Raw genomic sequence first — 24,845 nt, 5'->3', positions numbered from 1 at the left:
CACTTACGTAAAGACCTATTCTTGTTAAATATGAAAAACCGATCCATTTGCTTGGTTAGTGAAATCGCTCGCGAGACCGAACTTTAAATAGAGACTTCAAAGTAAGCCTGCGCTTCAAGTTACAGGTGGTAAACTACTCACCTTGTAAGTGGCAATTCAATAAATCGCATTTTAAGCATGAAAAGCATGACAGAAATCATCAAAACAAGGTACACATTATAGTGCAAAATGGCCGCGTCTTACACCGATTCCATAACATGGTCTTCAGTAGAGTACTCTTTGAGTGATTTGAAAAATAGGTTGCCGATTTTCGCTACGATAGTAAGTAATTCCAGTACCGAGGACTCTGCTGGAAATCGGACAGTCTATCAACTGAAACGCGTGGAAACTATTGAGACAATTGTTGCGTACTATAAGCTACCTCCACCAGACGGTGAATCGGTTAAACGGACTGGTGTTTGGGTTACTATACCAAAGGATTACCGAGCACCTTTCAAGGTTGGTATTTTTACTTGTACTTAGATAGTCGCAGGATTTTTTTGAAGTTCATGAAGTATGACAAAATAAACATGATAAACAACGGCGTTATGTGTGTAATGCATAGCTTGACAAAATTCATGTGTGTGTAATAAGTATTTAAACTCACTTCGGCACACCTGAAAATTGGAATAATCCTAAATTTCTACGACAGTCAGAACTTAAAAGTTGTGTTGAAAAAGTTTGTCAGGGATTGGTGTACGTGTCAATGGACTTATGAGGCAGGCGGAGATTGGTGTAGCGGAAAGAGGAGATAAAAAATGTGAGAAAGAGGGGGCAGATTACACAAACAGAGACAGAAGTGGATTAAATAGAAGAGAGGGTGGAGGGGCGAGAGACAGAGGGAGGGGGAAAAAAACCTTATTTTATTCGTAAGCTATCAACTATTTTATCGATATCTTGCAGGTGTTGCCATTTAAAGACTACATGCGGGATAAAGAAGCGACTTTCGAGGAGCTCCTTGCAACCACGCCAAGGAAAATCAAGGTGATATACAAAGTCCAACGCGCACCTGCTTGGATTAAACTGGACCACGGTTGTGAGCTGGAAGTCTTAGGGACCAAAATGGTAGCCAGTAAAGATGGCAAACGGGAGATTCTCAGGTGTGTTGTCAACTTGAAAAAGTTTTGTTTTTGTTTTTCCATTTTCATTCACTTGTACTTGGGCCTGGTGGAAGGGGAAAAGAACATACAGACATGGTCCACCACACCCCATCTTAAAGGGGCATTTCGTGATCCACAGCCTCATCCCCCACTTTTCTCAAAAAAGTTGAGATTTTTATATCACTGGAAACCTCTGGCTACATAATGTTTATGTACAAAATATTTCTTGCAGATTAATTCGTTTTGCAAAGATATCGTGAAATTTGAATTTCGTTCTGGTGCACCAGAACGAAATTACAACGCATTGTCTATGGAGCAGTGTAATACACATAATCATGCATAACTCGCAAACGCAAAATCGGAATCAACTGACATTTTGGGAATAGGCTTTTTTCGTGGATATGTACTGAAAAATGTCATAAAAAGAGGATGCTAGGATCACGAAATACTCCTTTAATTACGGTAACCCAGATAGATACAAAAATACATTCAGATTATGACAATGAGATTTAAATAATACTGCCCTACCACGACAACAAACTTGAAAAAGTTTAATTTCGGGTTTGCGTAATTTGAATATGTCTATGTTATCTTGATGATGGATTTTCTATACTTGATATTGGCTCTTCTAATCATACTACTCTCAGCTTTGTCAATCAAACTCTACAAACCAAACGTCTGCTAGGTCTGAAGGGACACCATTACTTTAAACACTGAAGTACATTGAAGTATTATAAATGTGCTTAATGGAGAGCTTGCGATTTCCAACCGTATCATTCAACACATCATACTATCTATATACATGTATTCAATATCCCGTCACATCACAAACTCTCTAATATCTATACCGCGACGTGATACGAACCCGATTAGATCTGTATTGCAAATTACACCTTACACACATATTGCTGAGTGGCAGATTTGATTTAATTCTATTCTCCTTCCTTCTTTTTGCTTATTATTTTACAGGCTACAAAATTCAACGTGCCCATTTACGCTCAATCCCGATTGTGGAGGCAAATTCCAAGTCGTTGAAGATGACACAGAATACACACTGACAGAAATAATAAAGCGTTTCCCTCTCCCGCAAAAAGTAGCATTGGCAAGACCAGAGAAGCACAGTGATAATCTCTTGGAACTGGCATCACCAAACGGATCCAAGTTGATGCATTTGTTACTGAAGAGAGAAAGCCAGGAGGAGTACATCATAGGGGAGGATACCAGTAGACAGACTGGCATTGTTGCCAATGTAGATGCCGACGTCAAGTTTTACATTCCTGAAGCGGTTGAATGTATACCGCACACGAGTCTTCGTTTGAAACCCGATGATCCTGAAGTACTCCGACCGGAGAACTTGATTTACAAAAGAAAGGCTAAACCTGTTGTGTGTAAACCACTGGAGCAATTGTTCAATGTGATTATCAGTCCCTCGAAACTTCCTCCACGACTACCACGACCACGACGTAATACTATTGCAGAGGTGTCCCGTGAAGATAATGAAGTTTTCGAGAACACTCCAGTCATGAATATGATACCGAGAAGAAAGCTCGACAGAAGCGCTAGCGTTCCCAACGCGCACAGTACCATCGGCTTACCTTCGTCACGGCCACAGGCGGGAGGCAGGATGAAGATGCTGACACGAGATGAAACCAAACGGATATTCAGTGCTGGTGGGTAGAATGAATAGAACCTGAAATCTTCTAATTATATTGATAATTAAGTTTTATCTTTTTGCTGAAGATGTGCATTTGTTAGCCAATAGACTGTAACAAACTGAAAATGTTTTTAAGGAACTTCAATAAATGGGATTAGAAAAGTTTATAATCCAAAGCGTGTGTTTTTCCGTTGCGACAAGCAATGCGTTTTTCGGTTCTCTGCTTCAGCTCTAATGTTCTGGGCTGTGGTCTTCTTGTTGTTCTTCTTGAAGTGTTGTCTAGCGGCACAACGCTGCTAAAATCAATCACAAACATGAGAAATGTCAGAGAGGTCCTCATTTCTTAACGTATTCTTATAATAGAGGTTATCCGTGTTAGCTGCATGTCCTATCAGCGATGACACTACCACATGACTATTGGGCCATTGTCGAAGTGGTGATTTTACCAAATAGATTGGTATAGGAAGCAAGTAGTCTTACGTGTCAACGTGTACGTTTTTCTTGAGCGTACTTGCAAGAAAGCGGTATACTTATGGCCTTTTGAGTCCTAATCCAGAACAGAACATAATGTATTTATCATGTCACCTTATACAGATAATCGATACTCGAGACGGATGTCGGAATCAGAGATAGAAATCACACCAAATATCGATGAGTGGGATTTACCAGGTTAGTGTATGTACACCGCATATATGGAAGATAAGATCTTAAACTTCCACACAGTGAGTGTGAATTTTAACGGAGTTATCTGATTAGGTGACACCATTTGAAATCTACACCCTGTGGGATATTAAAGCCATGTCTTCCATGGAGGGGGGGGGGGGTGAATTTGAACTGGACTACCCAAAATGCTTAATCGTGTTAATACAAGTTGTATCAAAATGATTGAAACCCATCAGTTTCGATGGTTAATGAAAAGCTTGTTTCTTCCAAATGCAACATGACCATAATAATCTGTTTGTGACATGTATACACTCATATTTCTCAAAATGACACACGTTTGCTATTCCAGTGGAAGAGGACAGCGAGACTGATGGTCTCTACGAAGTCGTGAAGATAAAGGAGGATAGAACAGAGGATAATGAGGATAATGACAAGAAGAATGAGATCGAAGAAGAAACTGACAAAGGAAATGAATCCGTGGACGAATTTATCAAGGAGAACGAGTATGAACTTGATGTAAAAAACACAATGGTAGGGATAACTCTTGTTGTCGTCGTCACTCCATCATCATCATCATCATCATCATCATCATCATCATCATCATCATCAGTATCATCATCATCATATTTGATTTTTATAATCTGTAATAAATATGCGAGTTTGGAAATATTTCGCGATCAAAATAGGAGAGGCGATGGCGATGCTCTTGCAAATTGCATTCTTGCTATGTTCAGATGTTAATCGTACACCAGCTTATAATTATTATTCGAACTTTAGTAATTCAATTCTAAAAACGAGAACGTGGTAGTAATGATTAAAACTGCAACTCCATTCGAAACGTCTTTTATACTGCTTGTCTAATTATTTTAATTGTTTTTCAGGAGGCTGAGGGTGAGGACGGCGTCTGCAACAACACGAACAAAGAATGTTCACCAATCTATGCTGTGATACAACGGGAAAACCGTCAGCTGGATGAGTCTGCTGATCCTGGTGGTTATGAGATTCCCACATCACACAGAGAATCCACATCCAGCGATTATGACTCTCCCAAACCACTCGGAGATTCCGCTTTCACTGATTATCACTCTACCATGACAATAATAAGACCGGCTTCCAATGATTATGACTCTCCCAAATCACACGAAGAACCGGCTTCCAATGATGATGACTCTCCCAGATCACACGAAGAACCGGCTTCCAATGATTATGACTCTCCTAAATCACACGAAGAACTGGCTTCCAATGATTACGACTCTCCCAAATCACATGAAGAACCGGCTTCCAATGATTATGACTCTCCCAAATCACACGAAGAACCCGCTTCCAATGATTATGACTCTCCCAGATCACACGAAGAACCAGCTTCCAGTGATTATGACTCTCCCAGATCACACGAAGAACCAGCTTCCAGTGATTATGACTCTCCCAAATCACACGAAGAACCGGCTTCCAGTGATTATGACTCTCCCAAATCACACGAAGTACCGACTTCCAATGATTATGACTCTCCCAAGTCACACGGCGAACCGGCTTCCAGTAATTATGACGCTCCCAAATCACACGAAGAACCGGCTTCCAATGATTATGACTCTCCCAGATCACACGGAAAATCCACTTTCAATGATTATGACTCTCCAAAATCACACGAAGAACTCGCTTCCAATGATTATGACTTTCCCAAATCACACGAAGAACCGGCTTCCAATGATTATGACTCTCCCAAGTCACACGGCGAACCGGCTTCCAGTAATTATGACGCTCCCAAATCACACGAAGAACCGGCTTCCAATGATTATGACTCTCCCAGATCACACGGAAACTCCGCTTCCAATGAGTATGACTTTCCCAAATCGCACGGAGAACCGGCTCCCAATGATTATGACTATCCCAAATCACTTCGCGAATCCGATTCCAATGATTACGACTTTCACATATCACAGGAAAAAGCCACTTCCAGTGATTACGACTCTCACAAATCACACAGAAAAGCCACTTCCAATGATTATTATTCTCCCACAACACACAGAGAAGCCATTCCCAATGATTATTACTCTCCCAAATCACTTCGCGAATCCGCTTCCAATGATTATGACTCTCACAAATCAATGGAAGAACCCACTTCCAATGATTATTACTCTCCTAATCCACACGAAGAATCTGCTTCCAATGATCACAGATCCAACTCAGCTGGGTTGGCAACTAACAAGTCAAAGGTAAGCTTGTATAGACATGTTTTTTTGATGGCCTGTAGAACTGTATTCATTTTTAAGCAAAGTTGAACACTGATGGCGCTATTTATCTTAAATCCTGTTTGCTTGTTTGCAAGGGGTAGACTCTTGTATAATGACATTAAGACGTCATAAAAATGAGTAACATATAGCATAATTTCAAATTACTTCTTATCGTGAAATGAAAGGAATAATTCATATTGGGCTAACTCAAATTTAAAATATATGTAAATAGCGCCCTCAATTTCCACACAAATGTACAGTTTATAGAATGAAAATTACCACATAAAGGCAGGAAAAGATGAACAATGTGATAAAGAAAAGAAACTTTAAGTTAAAAATATAGCTAATAAATATGTGTATATTACCAATGTGATTGCTGTTGGTATCACATCAAACAATCGTGAATAGACAACTTCGCGAAATTCCTTATTACATGATTCATGTTCTTATAGTTTAGACATTATACATGTAGACCGCAGTGTAAAATGCTGCGTCACATAATTGTGTAATCGGGATGATAAATCACCATTAACCGAGTTTGTTGTTGTTGTTTGGGTGGGTTTTTTTTTGGTTTTTTTGTGTGTTTTTTTTTTAACTTCATGGAATCGGAACTTCTTTCTAACAGATTATTAGGTTATAAATTTCATATTTCCCCAGAGAGAGTGATGTGCACACACATTTTGAAGACAACAAAACACTTCTATGTGCACAGTCTGCCGGCTCGTGCGGACCAGTGGCCTTCGGACCTCTAGAACTGCACATTTTGACCACAAAGCCACGCGTATTGCGTGAACATTGCTGGATCGAGTGTTTCATGAAAGTATTGCAAAATCACTGCAAAAAGAAGAATTGGGCAAACTGTAAGTTGAACATTCTGATATCCCGTGGATTTCACATTACGTACTAGATCTGAGATGGCAATGATTTTTGCGTGAATACATAAGCTTAGGATAATCAATGAGATACAAGGTGTGTTGACATCACTATGCGAGTATTACGGTACAGTGCTTACAATATTGCAGAAGGATGGAAATACGTTTGAACGCAGAGACGAAGAAACTTTAATCCACAAAATGTCCAGATGCTTACAATGATCGCCAATTGGTTTATTTGGTTTATGCAAGGTATCAGGAAATTAGTCGCACGGAATCTGTGCTTGGATGAAAATAAAAGTCAAAGATGGCCGATGTCTTGAAAGGTTTGAGGAACTCATGAATTGTTATTTCCACAGAGGAGTAAGATATCTTACTCCTCTGTGGTTATTTCATTAATAAGGTCACGTGGGTATTCTATGGGACATAATGACATTTAAACAAATAATAAACATACACACGACAATGTTTTGGCGTGGTGTAATTTAAGGTCAACCAGTGCTTTGAGATAGCCACGTGACTCTTTTCTTACTCCCTCAGACCTTGAAGGACCTTTGCCTATAAACCTGACCCGACACACCCATGATCCTATCACACGACCAATTTTGATACCTTGCAGAAAGCTATAAACCATTTGGTGACCATTGTAAATGCATCTGGGCATTTTGTGGACTTAAGTTTCTTCGTTTCTGCAATGAAGCAGATTCCCGTCTTTCTGCCATTGTAAGCACTATAATACGCACATGATGTCAGCACATGTGACACTTTGCATCCCATTGATCTTCATAATCTTGCTTATTTCACGAGCTTTCATACAAAGATCATTGCCGTCTAGTACGTAATGGGAAATCGACAGGACATTGTATGAATGTTCAATTTACAGTTTGCCGAATTCTTCTTTTTCAGCGATGTTGCAATACTTTTTATTTTCGTACTTGCTGATCTTCTCACATTATCATATTTGCTCATCTTCTCACGCTTTCTTACTTGTAGTTCGCAAGAAATAAAGACGAGTCTCACAAATGCTCCATTAGTTGAGACAATTCTACAGACAGTCGAGGTTGATCATGGAGTACTAAGCGGGGTACTAAGCTGCAAAAGCAAGATTCCTTGAGCATGTTATGCTCCGGGAGCTTTCCGAAATAAATATCATGCATGCATAGCACCACATATTGGTTAGCAAACAACCTATGTTCCAGGAGAACTTCATGTTGACGATATTTCAAGCATTCGAATTAGTGCTTTGCTATCTGACTGAAGAGCTTCCAGCTTTAACAAAATTTATTACCAAGATCTTGTATAAATTCATCAATGGATAGCGATCGACCCAACTTGTGAAACGCTTTTAACAATACTGTTACGCAAGCTATCTCATGTCTAACATGTCTAAGAGAGGTAATCAGTAATTGAGGGTTACATGGGTATCTCATCTCCGATATTGAAGCAAAACAAATGTGTGACCGATCACATCCTAAAAAAGGACCCTGTTGAGGATGTATGCAGGACTGAGATATAAATATAGAAGTCTAAAATGACAAATACTGTAAAGTTATGGGAATAATGGGTTCATCTATAATTGGACTATTCCAGTTGAAATGCAGAACACATGACCTTAATCTTGTACACAGGGAGTGTGAACAGGGGGTGTATGGATTTCAACTGGAATAGCACATTATTTGCTTCTGTTTGCAAGGTCAACATTTTGTAAAGGTAGTGGAAACGCACTAATTGTCTTCAAAATAATATTATAAAATTGCTATTCTTAGTTTATATGATAACTCTCAATTGCTATGTATTATAACTTTATGCTAAGGAACTTAAAGACTTTTGTAGTTTTGTGTGTGGGGGTGTGTGATGACTATATAACGAGCGAAATTTGTTAGTAAAGGGCCGCAGACTCCGCGTATTCGACGTAGAATATTTGATGTAAGTATGATCAGTGTACTTCGGTTATATTTATAAATGCGCTTTTATAAATACGCACGTGACCACCTCTACGCTGCCATAACAGCTTATAGACAGTAAGGGTCGTTTTATCTTTTCAGTTTACGTAAGTCTATTGTTAAGATACGAAAACGCAAGGGATTAAGTAAGTTTACTGTAATCTGACTTCATTGTTAACTTTGAAGTACGAATCAGCTTATTTCAATAGAGGTGGATGCCTGTGTCAATAAAGGCTGGAGAGGCAAGATTATGGAACACCGGTGTTTTAATGGTCTAACGCCCTCTCGTCTTTGATGTTGTTAAATTGATATGACAAAATACCATTCCGAATGAAAAGGTGCACTTTTTTCTGTAAAACCGTTGAAAATAAGCCCTTAAATCACAAAAGGTCCGCTTATGAGCCAGTCGCACCCCAATAAATCCTGGCCACTGGCCTGTGCAGGGCCGCAGTGTCGCCCTTCCCTCGTATCAATGTCTATCTCCCTATTTTGCTTCCCCCCTCCGAATGATCAGTCTCTCCGCTCCCTCCCGGTCCCTTTTCTCTCCTCTCTAGTTCTAATCTTTCTAGTCTTTCCGTCTCTCCCTCTGCTCTCTATCTTCCTCGCCCTTCCCACTCTCACTTGTTCAGTATCAAGTATCCCCCTCTTTACCAAATTTATCAGTATGATCCATGACTGAAAATAAGCTCTGCAAAAATAAACATTTAAAATAAACCCGAGTCTAGACCCTCCCTCGGGTCCATGGAGAACGACTGGTGTAGATTACATAGCATTAAAAAGCAACCCAATACAGCTCAATGGACTTTCGCGTTCACTTATAATACGAGTATATTGTTGCATGGTTGACTGTGTGTGTAATCAGTGGCGTCGATTTGTGGATGAAGAGGAATGGGTTTTGGCATTGAAGAAAATAAGGGGGGGGTTACAGGACTTTGGCATTTTTGTCATAGGGCATTATGTAATTATTTATTGTTACATTATCCAGAGATGGAACCGAACCGAGACTGGGGGCCAGTCTAACCCGAGTCTTGCATTTTGGCCCAACCAATTATCAGATTAGCTTGCCATTGTTACGAATGAATAAAATAAATTATCTTTGCTCCAATGCAATAATTATTCCTTTGTATTGCATTTCAATATAAAACATGATTACCAAATCACCACTTGTACGCGCCTCATTGGGAGATACCCAGCAAACACAAAAACGTTTTAAAAACGTTTTAAATCAGTTATATTTTGGCTTTTGGTTTAGGTACAAACGTTTTAATTACATTAAAATGTCGGGTTATATAAAGGTCATGATAACGTTTTAAACGTTTTGTATGAAAACACACTACAACAATATTTTTAAATGTTTTCAAAAAATGTTATTGTAAACTATTTTTGCAAACATTTTGCCAAATATTGTGTCAATACTTAAATAACATTATGTTAAAATATTTGAACCCAGCAAACACAGAAATGTTCTTAAAATGTTTTTTTTTTCAAAACCTTTTAATAACATTTAAATGTCGGGTTATATAAAGGTCATGAAAACGTTTTTAAAACGTTACTGAAAATATTTTGGACAAACATTTTTCGCAAAATATTTTTTCAACCCCAAAATAACATTTGTTTAGAATGTTTTGTATCAAGTTTTCAAGAATGTTTTTGGAATGTTAATAAAACGTTTTTATACCCTTTATATAACCCGACATTTAAACGTTTTCTGTAAAACATTTTTGTTTGCTGAGCTGTTGATTATCAAAAAATGGTTTGTAAGGTTATGAAAACGTTTTATACTCTTAATATACCCTTTATATAACCCGACATTTAAACGTTTTCTGACAACCTTTTATAACCTTTTGCGAATGATGTCGAAAACGTTTTGCGTTTGCTGGGTATTTGACTATTTCAGACGCTCGTTTCATCGCCAATATGAAAGACATTTGCTTATAACTTGGCAACATGGTTAGTTTATATTTCAATGTTAGACTATTTTTACGAGTCACTCACGCCTAGGCGTAAGTGTATATACACCAACGCAAGTCAATTGAAGCCGTACAACTTACTGCGAATTAAGGGCCGTAAAAGTAGACTCATCTTTTGTCTAGATTAGCACCAACCCTCTCATCTCAAGGTTTCATGTCAGAAATTAACATAACTTACCAAAACGAAAACTGAAATTCACTTGCTTCAAAATATTAGTAAATAACAAAAGACTAGATATACGTTTTTCCCCCAAACACCTACCACTTTTAAGTATAGAAAAGGTTCTTTTTCAGATCCAAAAAAAAATGGTACTCCAAAAAACTGAGTTATCAGGTTTTTGGATCTGAAAGAGAACCTTTTCTACTCAAAGGAGTTATAGCTATTTTAATATTGACATTTTCAATAATAAAAAACGTACAATATACATATTAATCTCTCTCACTAAAACTTTTGGGGACCCAATTCAGACGTTTGATTTTTAAAAGACAGAATGCATAATAAGTTTCAATTTCTCTGTCAATATCTAAAGGACAAGTTGTAGCATGCAATAACGTAAAATACAATTATGTGTCTATATGAATAATAGGCATAAATCTGATAAATAGGAAATTGTCTCTCAGGAACCTAATACAGAGATACGGCAATAGATCAAACTACACAAGCAGTGACAGGACCTTTGAACCATAATTTACTTTCGGAAATTCACAAAGAAATTCTGCTACGGTTGGTAGGCCACTGACATATAATTTATAAGCAGTTGCTTACGAATGGACCATGTCGTATTGCGCGTGTGCTTATCAAGTAACGCCCAGGTGGTGGATGACGTGCATTCCCTAAATTCAGTAAATTTTCATCGTCAACCGTGTAATTGAATGGGATTATTTTGAAATTTTAAAACGCATGAAATATCACAAACAAATAGGCCTATGTTGATAAATAATATAAATACAAGCTAAAACCGTTGGGGTTCGATAATGAACCCCACAAAACTAACCGAGTATATGGAAAATGCCATACGGCCGGGGGTTTCACGAGTTGCCGGCTCGATCATGTCATCCGCCGCCTGGTAACGCCATCCATTTGATTGGTCGGAGTACGTGGGGAATCCCCGGTGGTAATCGTATATCGCTCGCGATTAACTTTAAATTGAGGCTTACACTAGTTAATGTAAATTATACTGCATTTGGAGAAAAGACAGGTATATATTAGGGTCAGTCCATATCAAAACAGATTGAGTGTACACCCACCCTCTTGGATTTTGCTCTCCTTTGGCTCAGGGGTACCTTTCATGGATCCCTAGGTGAGGTCACAAGAAAAAAATTCAAATTCCATTTCGTTTGCGAATGGCGGGCAATCAAAGTTTGGCGACCTCGACCAAAATTGGGAATTTAAGGGGTCCAAATGACAAAGTGCTCTCTTTGAGGGGAACTTTCTTCTTAATTGAATCAGTTGTGATCCTCTTTTTTGAATGTGGTCACTCACTGGCTGTGTCTGAAATACCTAATGCCAAAAAAGATAGATTTCGGAATTTCGTTGGGATTTCAGAGGGGGTCAAAATCAGCACTTCGTACTGTTCAATCAAATTATCTTGATTTTGAAGGACCCATGATAATGTCACAGTGCACTTATAGGTCCTAATTATACAGAATGGATTAACCATATGCCAATGTCTATGAGCAATTAAAAAAAAGAGAAATTTCTAGACCCCTACAGAATTTTAGGCCACCCCTAAAGTGGTTCAGCCACAAATGGCGCTTAAAATCGGCAAATGTTGACCCCTAATAACTTTAGGTGTACACCAGATATGAATTTCTAGTCTTTTGCATCTGAAAGAATGTAGTTTAATGTTACTAGGAACATAAGATTTGATTTGTATTTTTTGTGTTTTAGTATTAAGTTGACGCTTTCAAAAATAGTCATTTTTGCCTAACATACCATGCATACAGGATACGGTACAAAATGCCAATTTTAGTATAATATTTTTTTATATTTTTGATCACTTTATAGCCATTTGTATTATTTATCCTGATATTTCAAGTTGCTTTTAAGTCAAGTAATAAGAAAAAACTACTTTCTAATCCTCTGTATGGATTTTTAAGGGGGTCAAAAATGCACTTCCTGGCAACGATGCACATGCAAAGTACAGGTTAGGGGGTCAAATGTTCAGAATGCTCCCAATTATGTCAAGTAATATATCAAATTACTCGTATGGTCATGAGGATTCCAAAAATGTATAGTTGTTATGTGTCAGACCTTTCAGGAGGGCGCTATGACGACAAATGTTCATAGGTCAACGACCTTTTTGAATTCTGACCATAGTTAACAACGTCTGATTTTGGTAATTTTGGTGTCTAATTATATATGTTTTCTTGCATGAGAAATACAACTAAGCAAATTAGTAAACTATACAAGGAACCGATGACCCTCTTTTGCAACATGGCTGCCCAAAGCATCCATATTGTAATAAGGAGGTCATTGGTTCCTTGTACAGTTTTTAAGTTGCGTAGTTGTATTCTCATGCAAGAAAACATAATTACACACCAAAATCACCAAAATCGGACGTTGTTAACTATGTAATAACAGGATAAATAAGACAATTTGCTATAAAGTGATCAAAAATAGAAAAAAGGGTATGTTGAAATTGACATTTTGTACCCATAACCTGTGCATTATTAGTCAAAAATTGGGATTTTTGGGACCATCAGCTTATTATCAAAACAGAAAAAATACAAAACAAATCTTATGTTCCTAGTAACATTAGACTACATTCTTTCAGATGCAAAAGACTAGAAATTCATATCTGGTGTACACCTAAAGTTATTAGGTGTCAAAATTTGCCGATTTTAAGCGCCATTTGTGGCTGAACCACTTTAGGGGGGCCTAAAATTCTGTAGGGGTCAAGAAATTTCTCTTTTTGAATTGCTCATAGACATTGGCACATGGTTAATCCATTCTGAACATAATTAGGACCTATAAGTGCACTGTGACATTATCATGGGTCCTTCAAAATCAAAGATAATTTGATTGAACAGTACGAAGTGCTGATTTTGACCCCCCTGAAATCCCAACGAAATTCCGAAATCAATCTTTTTGGCATTAGGCATTTCAGACACAGCCAGTGAGTGACCACATTCAAAAGAGGGTCACAACTGATTTAATTAAGAAGAAAATGCCTCTCAAAGAGAGCGCTTTGTCATTTGGACACCTTAAATTCCCAATTTTGGTCAAGGTCGCCAAACTTAGATGGCCCGCCATTCGAAACGAAATTGAATTTGAATTTTTTTTTCAGACCTCACCTAGGGGTCCATGAAAGGTACCCCTGAGCCAAAGGAGAGCAAAATCCAAGAGGGTGGGTGTACACTCAATCTGTTTTGATATGGACTGACCCTATATCCAAATATTTTAACCATGAAAGCATGACGAGAATCATTAGTACTAGTACGTGCAAAGGTTGTACGTATACCCAAAATGGCGGCGTCTGATCAACGCGATGATCAGGAAGGAGGTTTACTCCGACTGAAAAACTGGATTCTAGGAAGGGCCAAACCTGTTGAGTGTAAACCACCGGAGCAAGAGCAAGAAGTCAGTGTGCCTAGCGATCCTGATGATCCTGATCCCTTATATCTTCCTCCGCAACCGCATGCTCGACGCGAGGACATGAAAAACTGGATTCTAGGAAGGGCCAAACCTGTTGAGTGTAAACCGCCGGAGCAAGAGCAAGTAGTCAGTGCGTCTAGCGATCCTTATCCCTTATATCCTCCTCCGCAACCGCAAGCTCAACGTAAGGACATAGTTTCCCATTTCACTGAACTGCTAGTGGCATCCAGCAATACTGACTCCATATCATGGTCTTCAATAAAGTACCCCATGAAAGACATGATAAGCAAGTTTTCCTTGCCGATTTTCGCTATGATAGCTAACACTTACAGTTTTGATGGCGCTTCTGTGAATCAGATGGCCTATCGACTGAAACGTATGGAAACTATTGAGACGATAACCGCACATAGTCTACCATTCGATGGCTTAGATGGGGAATCAATTAGACAGAATCGGGAGACGTTTTTGGTGTCTATACCGAAGGGTTATACCGGACTTTTCAAGGTTGTTATTTTTACTTGTATTTCGATAGTGACATGACTTTTAACGTGTTAAAGCATACAACAAAATAAAACAACGGCGTTATGAGTAATGTGAAGAATGCTGCTCTCACATAGTGTGTAGAGTTTGTAGCTATTGGCGCTCAGCTCGGTACATAGCCCTACTAGTATATGGCCTTTTGACTGCGGTGATCCAAAACCATGCTATATCATAAAACCTGGCTATATATAGAGAACTGCTAAACCATGTGACTGCTATTCCCCTTCGAGTGGTGGGTTTGAGCAGTTCTCGGATATAGTGTGTTTAAAAGGCCCTATAGTAGGGCTATCTGCACACCTGGATGTGAGTCAGTGTTGAACAACTAAATTGTGTATTAATATTCAGAGCTATCCAGACAGGTGCAGAGGGCGAAAGAGCAAAAAGGTAGAAGGTTTTAGGTCTATGGCATAAAAGAGAGACACAGACAGATCAGACAAACGATATCAAATAGAGAGACAGGCAGGCAGATTAGACAAACAGGGACACCGCCCGGAGACAGACTATAATTCGAGACCGAATTAAAAAGAATAGTTTGCGTATGACATCCTGCTGTCAACCAGACCGAAATGCCATATACTGCGCAGGTTAGCAACCAATCACGCCGCCCATTTACCCTGACGTCAGACGCAAACCAGTCTTGTTAATTTTGTCTTTGATTATAGGTGGCGAATTACTTAAAATCCCACAGTTATTGGTTAAATATTTTAATATTCGCAGGTATTGCCGTTTGAAGACCGCATGCGGGATAAAGAAGTGACTTACCAGGAGATCCTTGCATATAGACCAAGTAAAATTAAGGTGGTAGATAGAGGCCAACGCACTCCTGTTCTGACGAAATTGGACCATGGTTGTGAGTTGGAAGTCTTAGGGACCAAGGTGGTAGCCAGTGCAAGTGGAGAGCGAGAGATTCTTAGGTAGGCTATGTTGCTAACTTGAAAAGGTTTAGCCTGAATTAAAAAAAAATCCCCAGTTGCATCATTTTGACTTTGTATTATTGGTGGGATATACACATATTCCAGTACCAAGATGCAGCAAGCATTTAATTCCGGGAACTTAAAATGATGGGATGAAGAGTACTGTCCAGTTCGATGGCTCAATGTCTGAAGAATTTGGTGACAAGAGTGGAGTAAATCAAGGCTGTGTACTAGCACCAACAATGTTTGGCATCTTCTTTGTACTGCTACTCAAGCAAGCCTTCAAATCATCCACAAAGTGAGTGTTCCTTTACTTACGATCTGAAGGTAAACTCTCTAACATTGCACGCCTGAAGGCTAAGACCAAAACAAGTGCTAATGAGGAGACATGGTAATAGCTGATGATGTTGCATGCGATAGCGGTCCACTCTGAAGATGAGCTATAGAAATTGACGGATCGTTTCGCATCAGCCTGCGAACTCTTCAGCCTAACCATGAATATGTAGAAGACTTAAATCATAGGACATGGCATGGCACCACAGCTCCACTATCAATCCACATCGGTGGCCAGCAACTTCAGGTAGTTCACCAATTCCCCTCGTAGGCTCTACTACCATAAACAATGTATCTCTGGATGCTGAACTCGACAAAAGGATCGGCAAGACGGCCTCCACTCTCCAGGTACTAGGTTAAATAAGAAAGTATTGAAGTATTGTGTATTCAGTACGCTCCTCTGTGAATTACTTGAGATGTCTACGTCGAATTCTTGGAATCTCCTGGAAAGACAAGGTCACAAACAATGAAGTCCTATCTAATGCAGCCAGATATCCCATCAATATATACGCTACTACGTCAACGTCGCAAAAAGAAAAGGTGCTAGGTACACCGACTTGACGTGGGGAAGCTAGTAAAATACAGACTAGACGGTACACAGAGGTGGACAAAAACAGTAAACGTAGGTATTAGAAGTAGGTGAAGTTCGATAGCCAAAAATCACTAGTTCCAAGGCACTAAGTGTTAAACCTGCAAATACAACAAGGATTAATGGGAATACGAAAAGTAAGCTAGAACCAGTGATGAAAATCACTGTGCATATAAACATATGAAAAAAAACCCGACGTTTCGAGTAGATATACTGCTCTTCTTCAGTTACAGACAACAAAATATTATGCCATGTGAGTCGAATGGAAGATGGTCGCATTCCCAAGGAACTCCTTTACGGAGAACTGTCTTCAGGACACAGGAGGAAGGGCCGGTCACTAATTCGCTTCAAAGATGTCTGTAAGCGTAACACGAAAGCGCTTGTCATGAACTGAGTCACCTGGGAACCTACTGCTAGTGACAGAACAGTTTTTTTCTCAAAATCACTTCCCATGGACTTGGGTGGGTTTTGGATTCATGTATTCAATTTTATATATACATAATGCCGGTTTGTTAAGAGAGAATGTACATGTAAAGTCTTCGAGCTTCCAAACAGCGAGTAAAACTTACATTATTTTGGCCAATGATTGGGGTGAATTTTGGTGGGAAACGGGAGGCACAGACGGGATGGACGGGAAACGGGATGCATCGGACAACGGTGGGGAGCTTCGACCCCCTTTTCCTTCCCCATCTTTAATTCTTTTCATGTCCTTTCTTTCCTTTTCCTTCCCGATTTTCTCTTTCATTTTTTCGGGGCATTCAGCCCACTGCTGGCTGCGCCACTGCTTAATATTCTATGTACCGTATATGACTTCCAACTTGTGCTGCGAACCCGATTGGGTCAGTAGTATAACTTATACCTTACACACGTCCTGTAGCTGTAAGGCAAATTCATATTTTGATTACGGTATCCTTATTTGTGTTTATTTTTTACAGGCTACAAAATTCAACATGTTCATTATTTACGCTCCATCCCGATTGCGGAGGTAAATTCCAAGTCGTTGAAGACGACACAGAATACACACTGACTGAAATAGTAACGCGTTTCCCTCTCCCACAAAAGGTAGCATTAGTAAGAACAGAGAAACACAGTGATAATCTTTTGGACATGTTGGAATTGGCATCATCAAAGGAATCAAAGTTGATGCACCTTTTACTGGAGAAAGATAGCCACGACGAATACATCATAGGGGAGGACAGCAATAAAGAAAATGGCATTGTTGCCAATGTAGATGCCGACGTGAAGTTTCACATTCATAACTCGTTTGAGCTTGTACCTAAGCCGGTTGAGTATGTACCACCTGCAGCGATTACTCTTGTGGAACGCGATGATCACGAAGTACTCCGACCGGAGAACTTGATTTACAAAGGAAATGCCAAACCTGTTGTATGTAAACCACTGGTGCAATTGTTTCATGTGTCGATCAATCCCTCAGATCTCCCTCAACGACAACAACCTGAACGTGATGAAACAGTTTCCCATTCCACCGAACAGCTGATAGCAGCGTCTGACACCGAGGAGGGTGCATCCTTTCGGCCACATGAAAGTACTGAAACCGATGAGGGTGCATCCTTTCAGCCGCATGAACGTACTGATACCGATAAGGGTGCATCCTTTCAGCCGCATGAACGTACTGATACCGATAAGGGTGCATCCTTTCAGCCGCATGAACGTACTGATACCGATGAGGGTGCATCCTTTCAGCCGCATGAACGTACTGACACCGATGAAGGTGCATCCTTTCAGCCGCATAAACGTACTGACACCGATGAGGGTGCATCCTTTCAGCCGCATGAACGTACTGACACCGATGAAGGTGCATACTTTCAGCCGCATGAACGTACTGACACCGATGAGGGTGCATCCTTTCAGCCGCATGAACGTACTGACGCTTCAGAAGAATACCCCTTGAAGGATCTGACAAGCAAGTTCTCCTTGCCAATTTACGCTACGATCGCTAACACTTCCAATAGCGAGGGCTCTACTGGGAATCAGATAGTCTATCATTTGAAACATGTGGAAACTATTCAGACAATAGTTGCGTATAAGCTGCTACCATCAGACGGGGAATCGATTATTCTACCAAAAGCTTACAGAGGACCTTGGAAGGTTGGTATTCTTGTAATGCGATAGTCATAGGGCTTAACAACATGGTTTCAAAGTACAACCGTAAAACCGTTACAACATTCACCCTGTGGGTATAAATTATAAGTGGAAGCTTACCTTACTTACGCGCACCTGAAAATTTGCAAAATCTTAATTTCTACCATAGTCTTACATGACATAAAAGCTGTGTTTAAAAAGATGTGTAGGCATGATGAGGAGGTCGTTTATGTGGAGGCACGCAGAGACGGAGGGAGAACAAAGAGGATAGACAGACATATAGACCAGACAAAGAAAGGCAGAGAGAAGTGAAGTAAATAGAAGAAATAGAGTGCGAAACAGAGACAGTCCCTTTATTTATCCGTACTTATTATTAAATATTTCGCAGGTATTGCCATTTGAAGACCATATGTGTGACGAAGTGACTTTCGCAGAGATGCTCGCATATACACCAAGGAAAATCAAGGTGGTAGGCAAAGTGCAACGCGCTCCTGCTTGGATTAATCTGGACCACGGTTGTGAGCTGGAAGTCATGGGGACCAAAGTGGTAGCTAGTACAAGTGGCCCGATAGAGATTCTTAGGTGTGTTGTCAATTTGAAAAAGTTTTTATATCGGGTTTCCCTAATCTGACTTAAGCCTCATTATAGTATACTCTTCACGCTAATATGGATATTGCTTCTCTTTAATATTTATATTCCTACTTTGTATTTGTGATCCGTTAGAATTCTTACTCCTCTAATCATTCTCAGGCCTCATCCTTGTCATTCAATCTCTATAAACTAAATTGCTGCTCTTGCTAGGCCTGACGGGACAACTGAAGTCTTATGCGCTTAGTATATATGACGTGAAACCTTTGCCGCTACGTAGCGCGCACCGATTGGTATGTAATTGTAACTTACACGTAACATACATTTCCTTTTGCTGTGAGGCAAATTCATTTAATATGTTCCGCTTCCTTCCTTTTGTCTTTATTTTTTGCAGGCTACAAAATTCAATGTGTCCATTTTCGCTCCATCCCGATTGTGGAGGCAAATTCCAAGTCGTTGAAGATGACACAGAATACACACTGACAGAAATAGTCGAACGTTTCCCTCTCCCGCAAAAAGTAGCATTGGTAAGACCAGAGAAACACAGTGATAATCTCTTGGAATTGGCATCACCAAAGGAATCCAAGTTGATGCACCTTTTACTGAAGAGAGAAAGTTACGAGGAGTATATCATTGGCGAGGATACCAGTAAACAGAATGGCATTGTTGCCAATGTAGACGCCGACGTGAGTTTTCACATTCCTAGAACGATTGAACTTGTACCTAAGTCAGAGGTTGAACTTGAACCGCGATCTGCAACGAGTATTCGTATGAAACGCGGAGATAATGAAGTAGGCATAATCCGACGGGAGAACTTGATTTACAAAGGAAGGAACAAACCTGTTGTGTGTAAACCGGTGGAGCAATTGTTCAATGTATCTATCGGTTCTTTAGATCTCCATCGACGACCACGACGACGTACTATTTCAGAGCCGTCCCGTAAAGATTCCAAAGAGAACACTCCGGTTAGGAATAGGGCGTTACTGAGAAGGCTCGACCGAAGCACCAGCGTTCCCACCGCAGAATGTACCATCGGCTTGCCGTCGTCACAGCCAGAAGGCATGACAACCTTGCTGACAACAGACGAAATCAAAGGATCTGGTGGTTAGTATAAATCGAAATTCTGTAATACACTATATCGCTAATCGGGCGGAAATGTCCATCGGAATCTTAATAAGGGTGAAGTACTACCTACTTGCTCCGCAGCTATTTGTATAGCAAGTAGCTTGTAACAAACTGAAAATGTTATTAAATATATACTTCATATGCTAGTATAAATTTTGGTGGGTTTTAGTAGAACAAGAAAGATTGTAAACCGTACAAGTATGTGGCAAAATTAAATAGATTGTGAAGTCCAAGAATAGGAGTTACATTTAGGCCCAGTATACATACTCCGGAGTCTGCATTTTTCGCGACGACCGATGCGTTTTTGGATTTCAGTTGCGATTTTGATACTCCGCTGATATTTTCGGTTCTCTACTGCGGTTTTTGGGTCTATACTGCGAATTGTGGCTTTTCGCTGCAGTTTTCGGTTTTCTGCTATAGTTTTTGGTTCACTGCTGCGGTGTTTGTTTCTCTACTGCGGTTTTTGGTTCTCCACTGCGATTTTCGGTTCTCTACTATGGTTGTCGGTTCTTCGCTGCACACTGCGATTTTCGGTTCTAGGGGTTGTTTCCCCGATGCTGATAATGTCACTGCGTTTGCGGCAATTCAAGTGGATTTGTATGGTGCAGGTAGCTACGTGCGGACGTACGTTTTTCTTGAGCGTTCTTACATACAAGAAAGCTGTAGATGTTGATGGCTCTTTGGAGCCCTAAATCAAAGAATAGAAAATAATCTATTTACCATATCACATACAGACCACCAATACTCGAGACGACTATCAGAACCAGTGGTGGAAATGGCTGAAATCCCATCAATTACTGACTATGGGCTGACCATATAACTGCAAAACAGCAACCCTGTCGTGAGCCAAAACGCCTACCCGGCTTGCTCATTTTGTTTTTGCTCCTTGCCATACCCACATCCACAAAGCAGGCGCCCAAAATCTCCCCTCGTCATATACGTTGCATTTGAATAGTTTATTTCACCTTTCTCAAAAATTTACACGCGTTTGTTGTTTCAGCGAAAGAGGAGAACAAGACTGAAGGTGTCTACGAGGTCAGGATTACAAGGAGTAATGAAGAGAATGAAAAGAGGAACGAGATCAAAGAGGAGAGTGAAAATGAGTACATGGACGAATTTATCAAGGAGAACGAGTACGCAGGAACAGAGTATGAAAAAAGTACAATGGTAGGTATAGACTGACGTCGGACCGACAAGGATCATCTTCACCATCATTATAAAATCAACATCATCGTCCTCACCATCATCATCATCGTCGTCATCCTCACCGTCGGCATTGTAATAATGATCATCGTCATCATCATTGTCATCTATTGTAATTGTATGTGTCATTTTGCCAATGTCAAGTTCGCGAATCGTGTATTGTTGCAATTGTTACTTTTCTTGAATCCCTGACAATGACATGCCCTGACAATGAACCGAGCTGGTGACCAAAGCAAAAGATCTTATACTGGAATTAAATATAATCCGGCTTCATCCGTCAGATTCTTCTTTTAAATGAATTGTGGAGTGTTGCACAAAATTAGTAATGATCATTAATAACATTACTTATTAGTGAAATGATTTACAAACTAATAATTAAAACTGCATTCGCAGCATCTTTTTCACTATTTGTCTATTATTTGTTTGTTTTTCAGAATGCTGGCGGGGAGGACGGCGCCAAATATGTCCCCATTGATGATGATTCTCCCAAATCATACGGAGAATTTACCATGGAGAATGAATATGAAGAAGTCACATAATGGTATAATAGGATGACGACTGACTAGGATCATCATTATCATCATCATCATCATCATCATCATCATCGTCGTCGTCGTCGTCGTCGTCGTCGTCGTCGTCGTCGTCGTCGTCGTCGCTATCATCTATGGACACCGGTATCACATTGTTTTAGAGGTGTAAAACGGAATCCCGCAAACAATCATACTGTAACCGTAATGTTCTCTTGTGGAACCAGCTGCCTATAGAAACCAGATTGTCCAATTCCATTTCTTCTTACAACTATCAAGCTCTGGGTTTTTGGAAGTTTCTATTTTATTCCAAATTTATTCCGTCTGATACCTGCACCTGATTTCTGCTTGCTGATGCCCAAATTGTACGTCCATTTAAAGGAGGATTTCGTGATCATATAGCATCCTATTTTTATGACATTTTTCACGATATCCACGAAAAAAGTTGACCCCAAAAATGTCAGTTGATTTCGATTTTGCCTTTGCGAGTTATGCATGGTACACTGCTCCGTGGGCCACTGGTATACCAGAATATAATTCAAATTTTACGATATTTTTGCTAAACGAATCTGTAAGAAATCTTTTGTACATAAACATTATGTAGCCAGTGGTATAAAAATCTCAACTTTTTTTTGAGAAAATACCCGTTTCAGGTTTTGCCCCTGGCATTCCAATCAATTTTGTAGGTGGGGTGGTTCTAGAGGTGAATTTACACCTGTTTATCCCAGCCTATTTGCTGGTCTTCTGATGTTTGCTGATGTTTTGTTTTTGTTTTGTTTTTAAACTTTTGTTTTATATTTCAATATTTTGTTGTGCAATAATTTTATCTGTATGTACCAGCGATGACGTATAATAAATAAATGAATAAAAATGAACAAAGTATGATGTTAATGCTGCTGTCGATAATTTCCAATCACTTTTTGCGATTGTTTGAAAGAGAATATATAAGACTGGACTAGGGCTGTATACCTTTTATTCAACGAACATAATGAACGGGTATTTGTTCTTCAATCTATTTCCATTTATTTCCAGTCATGATCAACGAATGTTTGTTAACGTAAAATCTATGATATATTCCCACCAGAGAGTCGATATCAAATAGGCCTATATTTGATTTGTCGTCAACATAATCGTTAGAAGATAAAGATAAAAATAAATTGAAATATATTGAATAACGGTTAGAACACGAGCATAAGTTGACTAGAAAAAGTCATAACACATCATAACACTGAAGTTAATCTGTCCAAGTCAGCAAATAGTTTTTGCGGCATTCCTCAAGGCCCCATTCTTGGACCAATGTTGTTTATTATGTATAGTAATAATCTACCTCTATTATGTACTGCACATGTTAATGATGTACTCCTCGTGCGGTGTATATGAGTTCCGGTACAAAATAAATCTCTTTTGAGATATATTGGCCTATCTGTGGAATTGCAATCAAACAGAAAGCATGTTGTAGCTTTCATAATATACATGAACTTGGATCGCCAAAAACGCGTTGCAACAATTCTTGACATCTGTAGCCCTCGGATTGAAAAATGGCCAGAAACGGCCCGGTGTTAAACGGGTCGGAAATGGTGAAGGCGCTGTTTAAACGCATAGGCTATATCTCAAAATTAAATAGGAAGATTACCCGTACAAATCGATTTGTAATCAATTGGTGGTATTTTTATATTCAATATTTGTTGCCGCAAAATCGCGCAAAGAAAAGACGCGTAGATAGCAATACTCCAAGTCCAATACTCCGTCCAATATATTGTTCCCAACTCCACCGATGCAACAGTAAATTTACTTCACATCAAATTATTAAATGTTACCAATTTCAAATATAAAACGTGCGCGTGCCAAAAGTTAACGTTGTTCAGTTCGAGAAGCAACAGCCCTGATAATGTTACATTTGTAAGCCACGACGCAGGTGATCATTTCATTAAATAATTGCCAAATGGACAGATATGATTATTTCCAGCGTGCCTGATCCCCGTACAGATGCTACCCACATAGACCATAATCCTGTCTTATCCGTATTCCATTTAGAGATAAACAAAATCTCTAATATGACATTTCGGTTGTTGTTTACCGTTTCTTCCCTATCGAAAAAAACCCCGATATCGCTGTAGGCTGCACCACCTTCACCACCTTCACAATTCTAACCGTCGCGACGCGTCGCTAGCAATATATACCAAAATGTCAACAATATAATGGTGCTTACTGAGCCAGGTTTTATATTACCCTTGACAACAAAGTGTGCCGAGGCTTGTGGATCAACGTTTAGGCGTTGTGTCTGTGCGAAACCCGTTATGTAGACTGGAATCTCCTATATTCACTTAAAACAGAGCCCTCAATTTTAAAGTCTGCATAACTTATGCAGACTTTAAAATTGAGGGCTATAACCTGGTAATTAATTCGAAACTTGAACAAGTATGCCAGATAAGGAAATACGGGTGTATTCGAAACTTGAACAAGTATGCCAGATAAGGAAATACGGGTGTACTGTAAAATGATCAAAAATCATTCTGCATCAAGAACCATTACAAAATTGCAGAGGATAAAACGGCTTAAGATAAATCGGCTTCTTCAGTATAATAAGCAAGAACAACTGAAGGAAGGTGATATGAAACAGATCTAAATGGATGAAAAGCAAGGTGCGTTGAGATACAGAAGAAATGCAACCAAATCAAATCTATGTATTTTAAATGTGCTTGACTAGATTGTAAGCCCCCTCCACACTTAACCCCATCAACAGTCAGATTTTGGTATCATGTGAAGGCTATTATTTTTCTCACAACCAGGCGGTATGAATTAAACACTATATAGTTTGGTGGTTACCTTGTTACCTCAATTGACCTCAGTGGA

The 24,845-nt window shown here is 39.5% G+C and overlaps 2 protein-coding genes across 3 annotated transcripts; both read left to right on the top strand.

The window, feature by feature from the left end:
* Positions 1–129: 129 nt before the first annotated feature.
* On the top strand, positions 130–9,618 carry LOC140151467 (uncharacterized). 2 transcript variants are annotated; one of them, XM_072173820.1, is made up of 7 exons: positions 130–498; positions 943–1,139; positions 2,109–2,809; positions 3,388–3,462; positions 3,806–3,987; positions 4,341–5,669; positions 7,553–9,618. In XM_072173820.1, the coding sequence occupies exons 1-7, from the start codon at positions 229–231 to the stop codon at positions 7,595–7,597; spliced, it is 2,799 nt and encodes a 932-aa protein (XP_072029921.1). In that variant the 5' UTR covers positions 130–228; the 3' UTR covers positions 7,598–9,618. The 2 variants fall into 2 exon arrangements, with proteins under 2 accessions (XP_072029921.1, XP_072029920.1); XM_072173819.1 differs by having other exon boundaries at positions 4,338–5,669.
* A 4,287-nt stretch (positions 9,619–13,905) lies between these two features.
* LOC140151466 (uncharacterized) lies at positions 13,906–22,833 on the top strand. Its single transcript, XM_072173818.1, has 7 exons — positions 13,906–14,574; positions 15,328–15,524; positions 17,382–18,555; positions 18,938–19,131; positions 19,532–20,241; positions 21,263–21,429; positions 21,900–22,833. The coding sequence occupies exons 1-7, from the start codon at positions 13,942–13,944 to the stop codon at positions 22,002–22,004; spliced, it is 3,180 nt and encodes a 1,059-aa protein (XP_072029919.1). The 5' UTR covers positions 13,906–13,941; the 3' UTR covers positions 22,005–22,833.
* Positions 22,834–24,845: the final 2,012 nt, after the last annotated feature.

The sequence above is a fragment of the Amphiura filiformis genome, chromosome 4 (assembly GCF_039555335.1).
Source record: "Amphiura filiformis chromosome 4, Afil_fr2py, whole genome shotgun sequence".
NCBI lineage: Eukaryota > Metazoa > Echinodermata > Ophiuroidea > Amphilepidida > Amphiuridae > Amphiura > Amphiura filiformis.
The sequence above is the reverse complement of the archived record's forward strand: the minus strand, read 5'-3'. Positions and strand labels throughout refer to the sequence as shown.

Excerpts from the sequence above, each read along its gene's own strand:
- LOC140151467 (XM_072173819.1), top strand. The coding sequence starts at position 229 with ATGGCCGCGTCTTACACCGATTCCATAACATGGTCTTCAGTAGAGTAC. Across the intron at positions 2,810-3,387 it reads CAAACGGATATTCAGTGCTG|ATAATCGATACTCGAGACGG; the intron begins GTGGGTAGAATG and ends CACCTTATACAG. Across the intron at positions 5,670-7,552 it reads TGGCAACTAACAAGTCAAAG|TTCGCAAGAAATAAAGACGA; the intron begins GTAAGCTTGTAT and ends TCTTACTTGTAG.
- LOC140151466 (XM_072173818.1), top strand. The coding sequence starts at position 13,942 with ATGGCGGCGTCTGATCAACGCGATGATCAGGAAGGAGGTTTACTCCGA. Across the intron at positions 14,575-15,327 it reads GTTATACCGGACTTTTCAAG|GTATTGCCGTTTGAAGACCG; the intron begins GTTGTTATTTTT and ends TAATATTCGCAG. Across the intron at positions 15,525-17,381 it reads GGAGAGCGAGAGATTCTTAG|GCTACAAAATTCAACATGTT; the intron begins GTAGGCTATGTT and ends TATTTTTTACAG.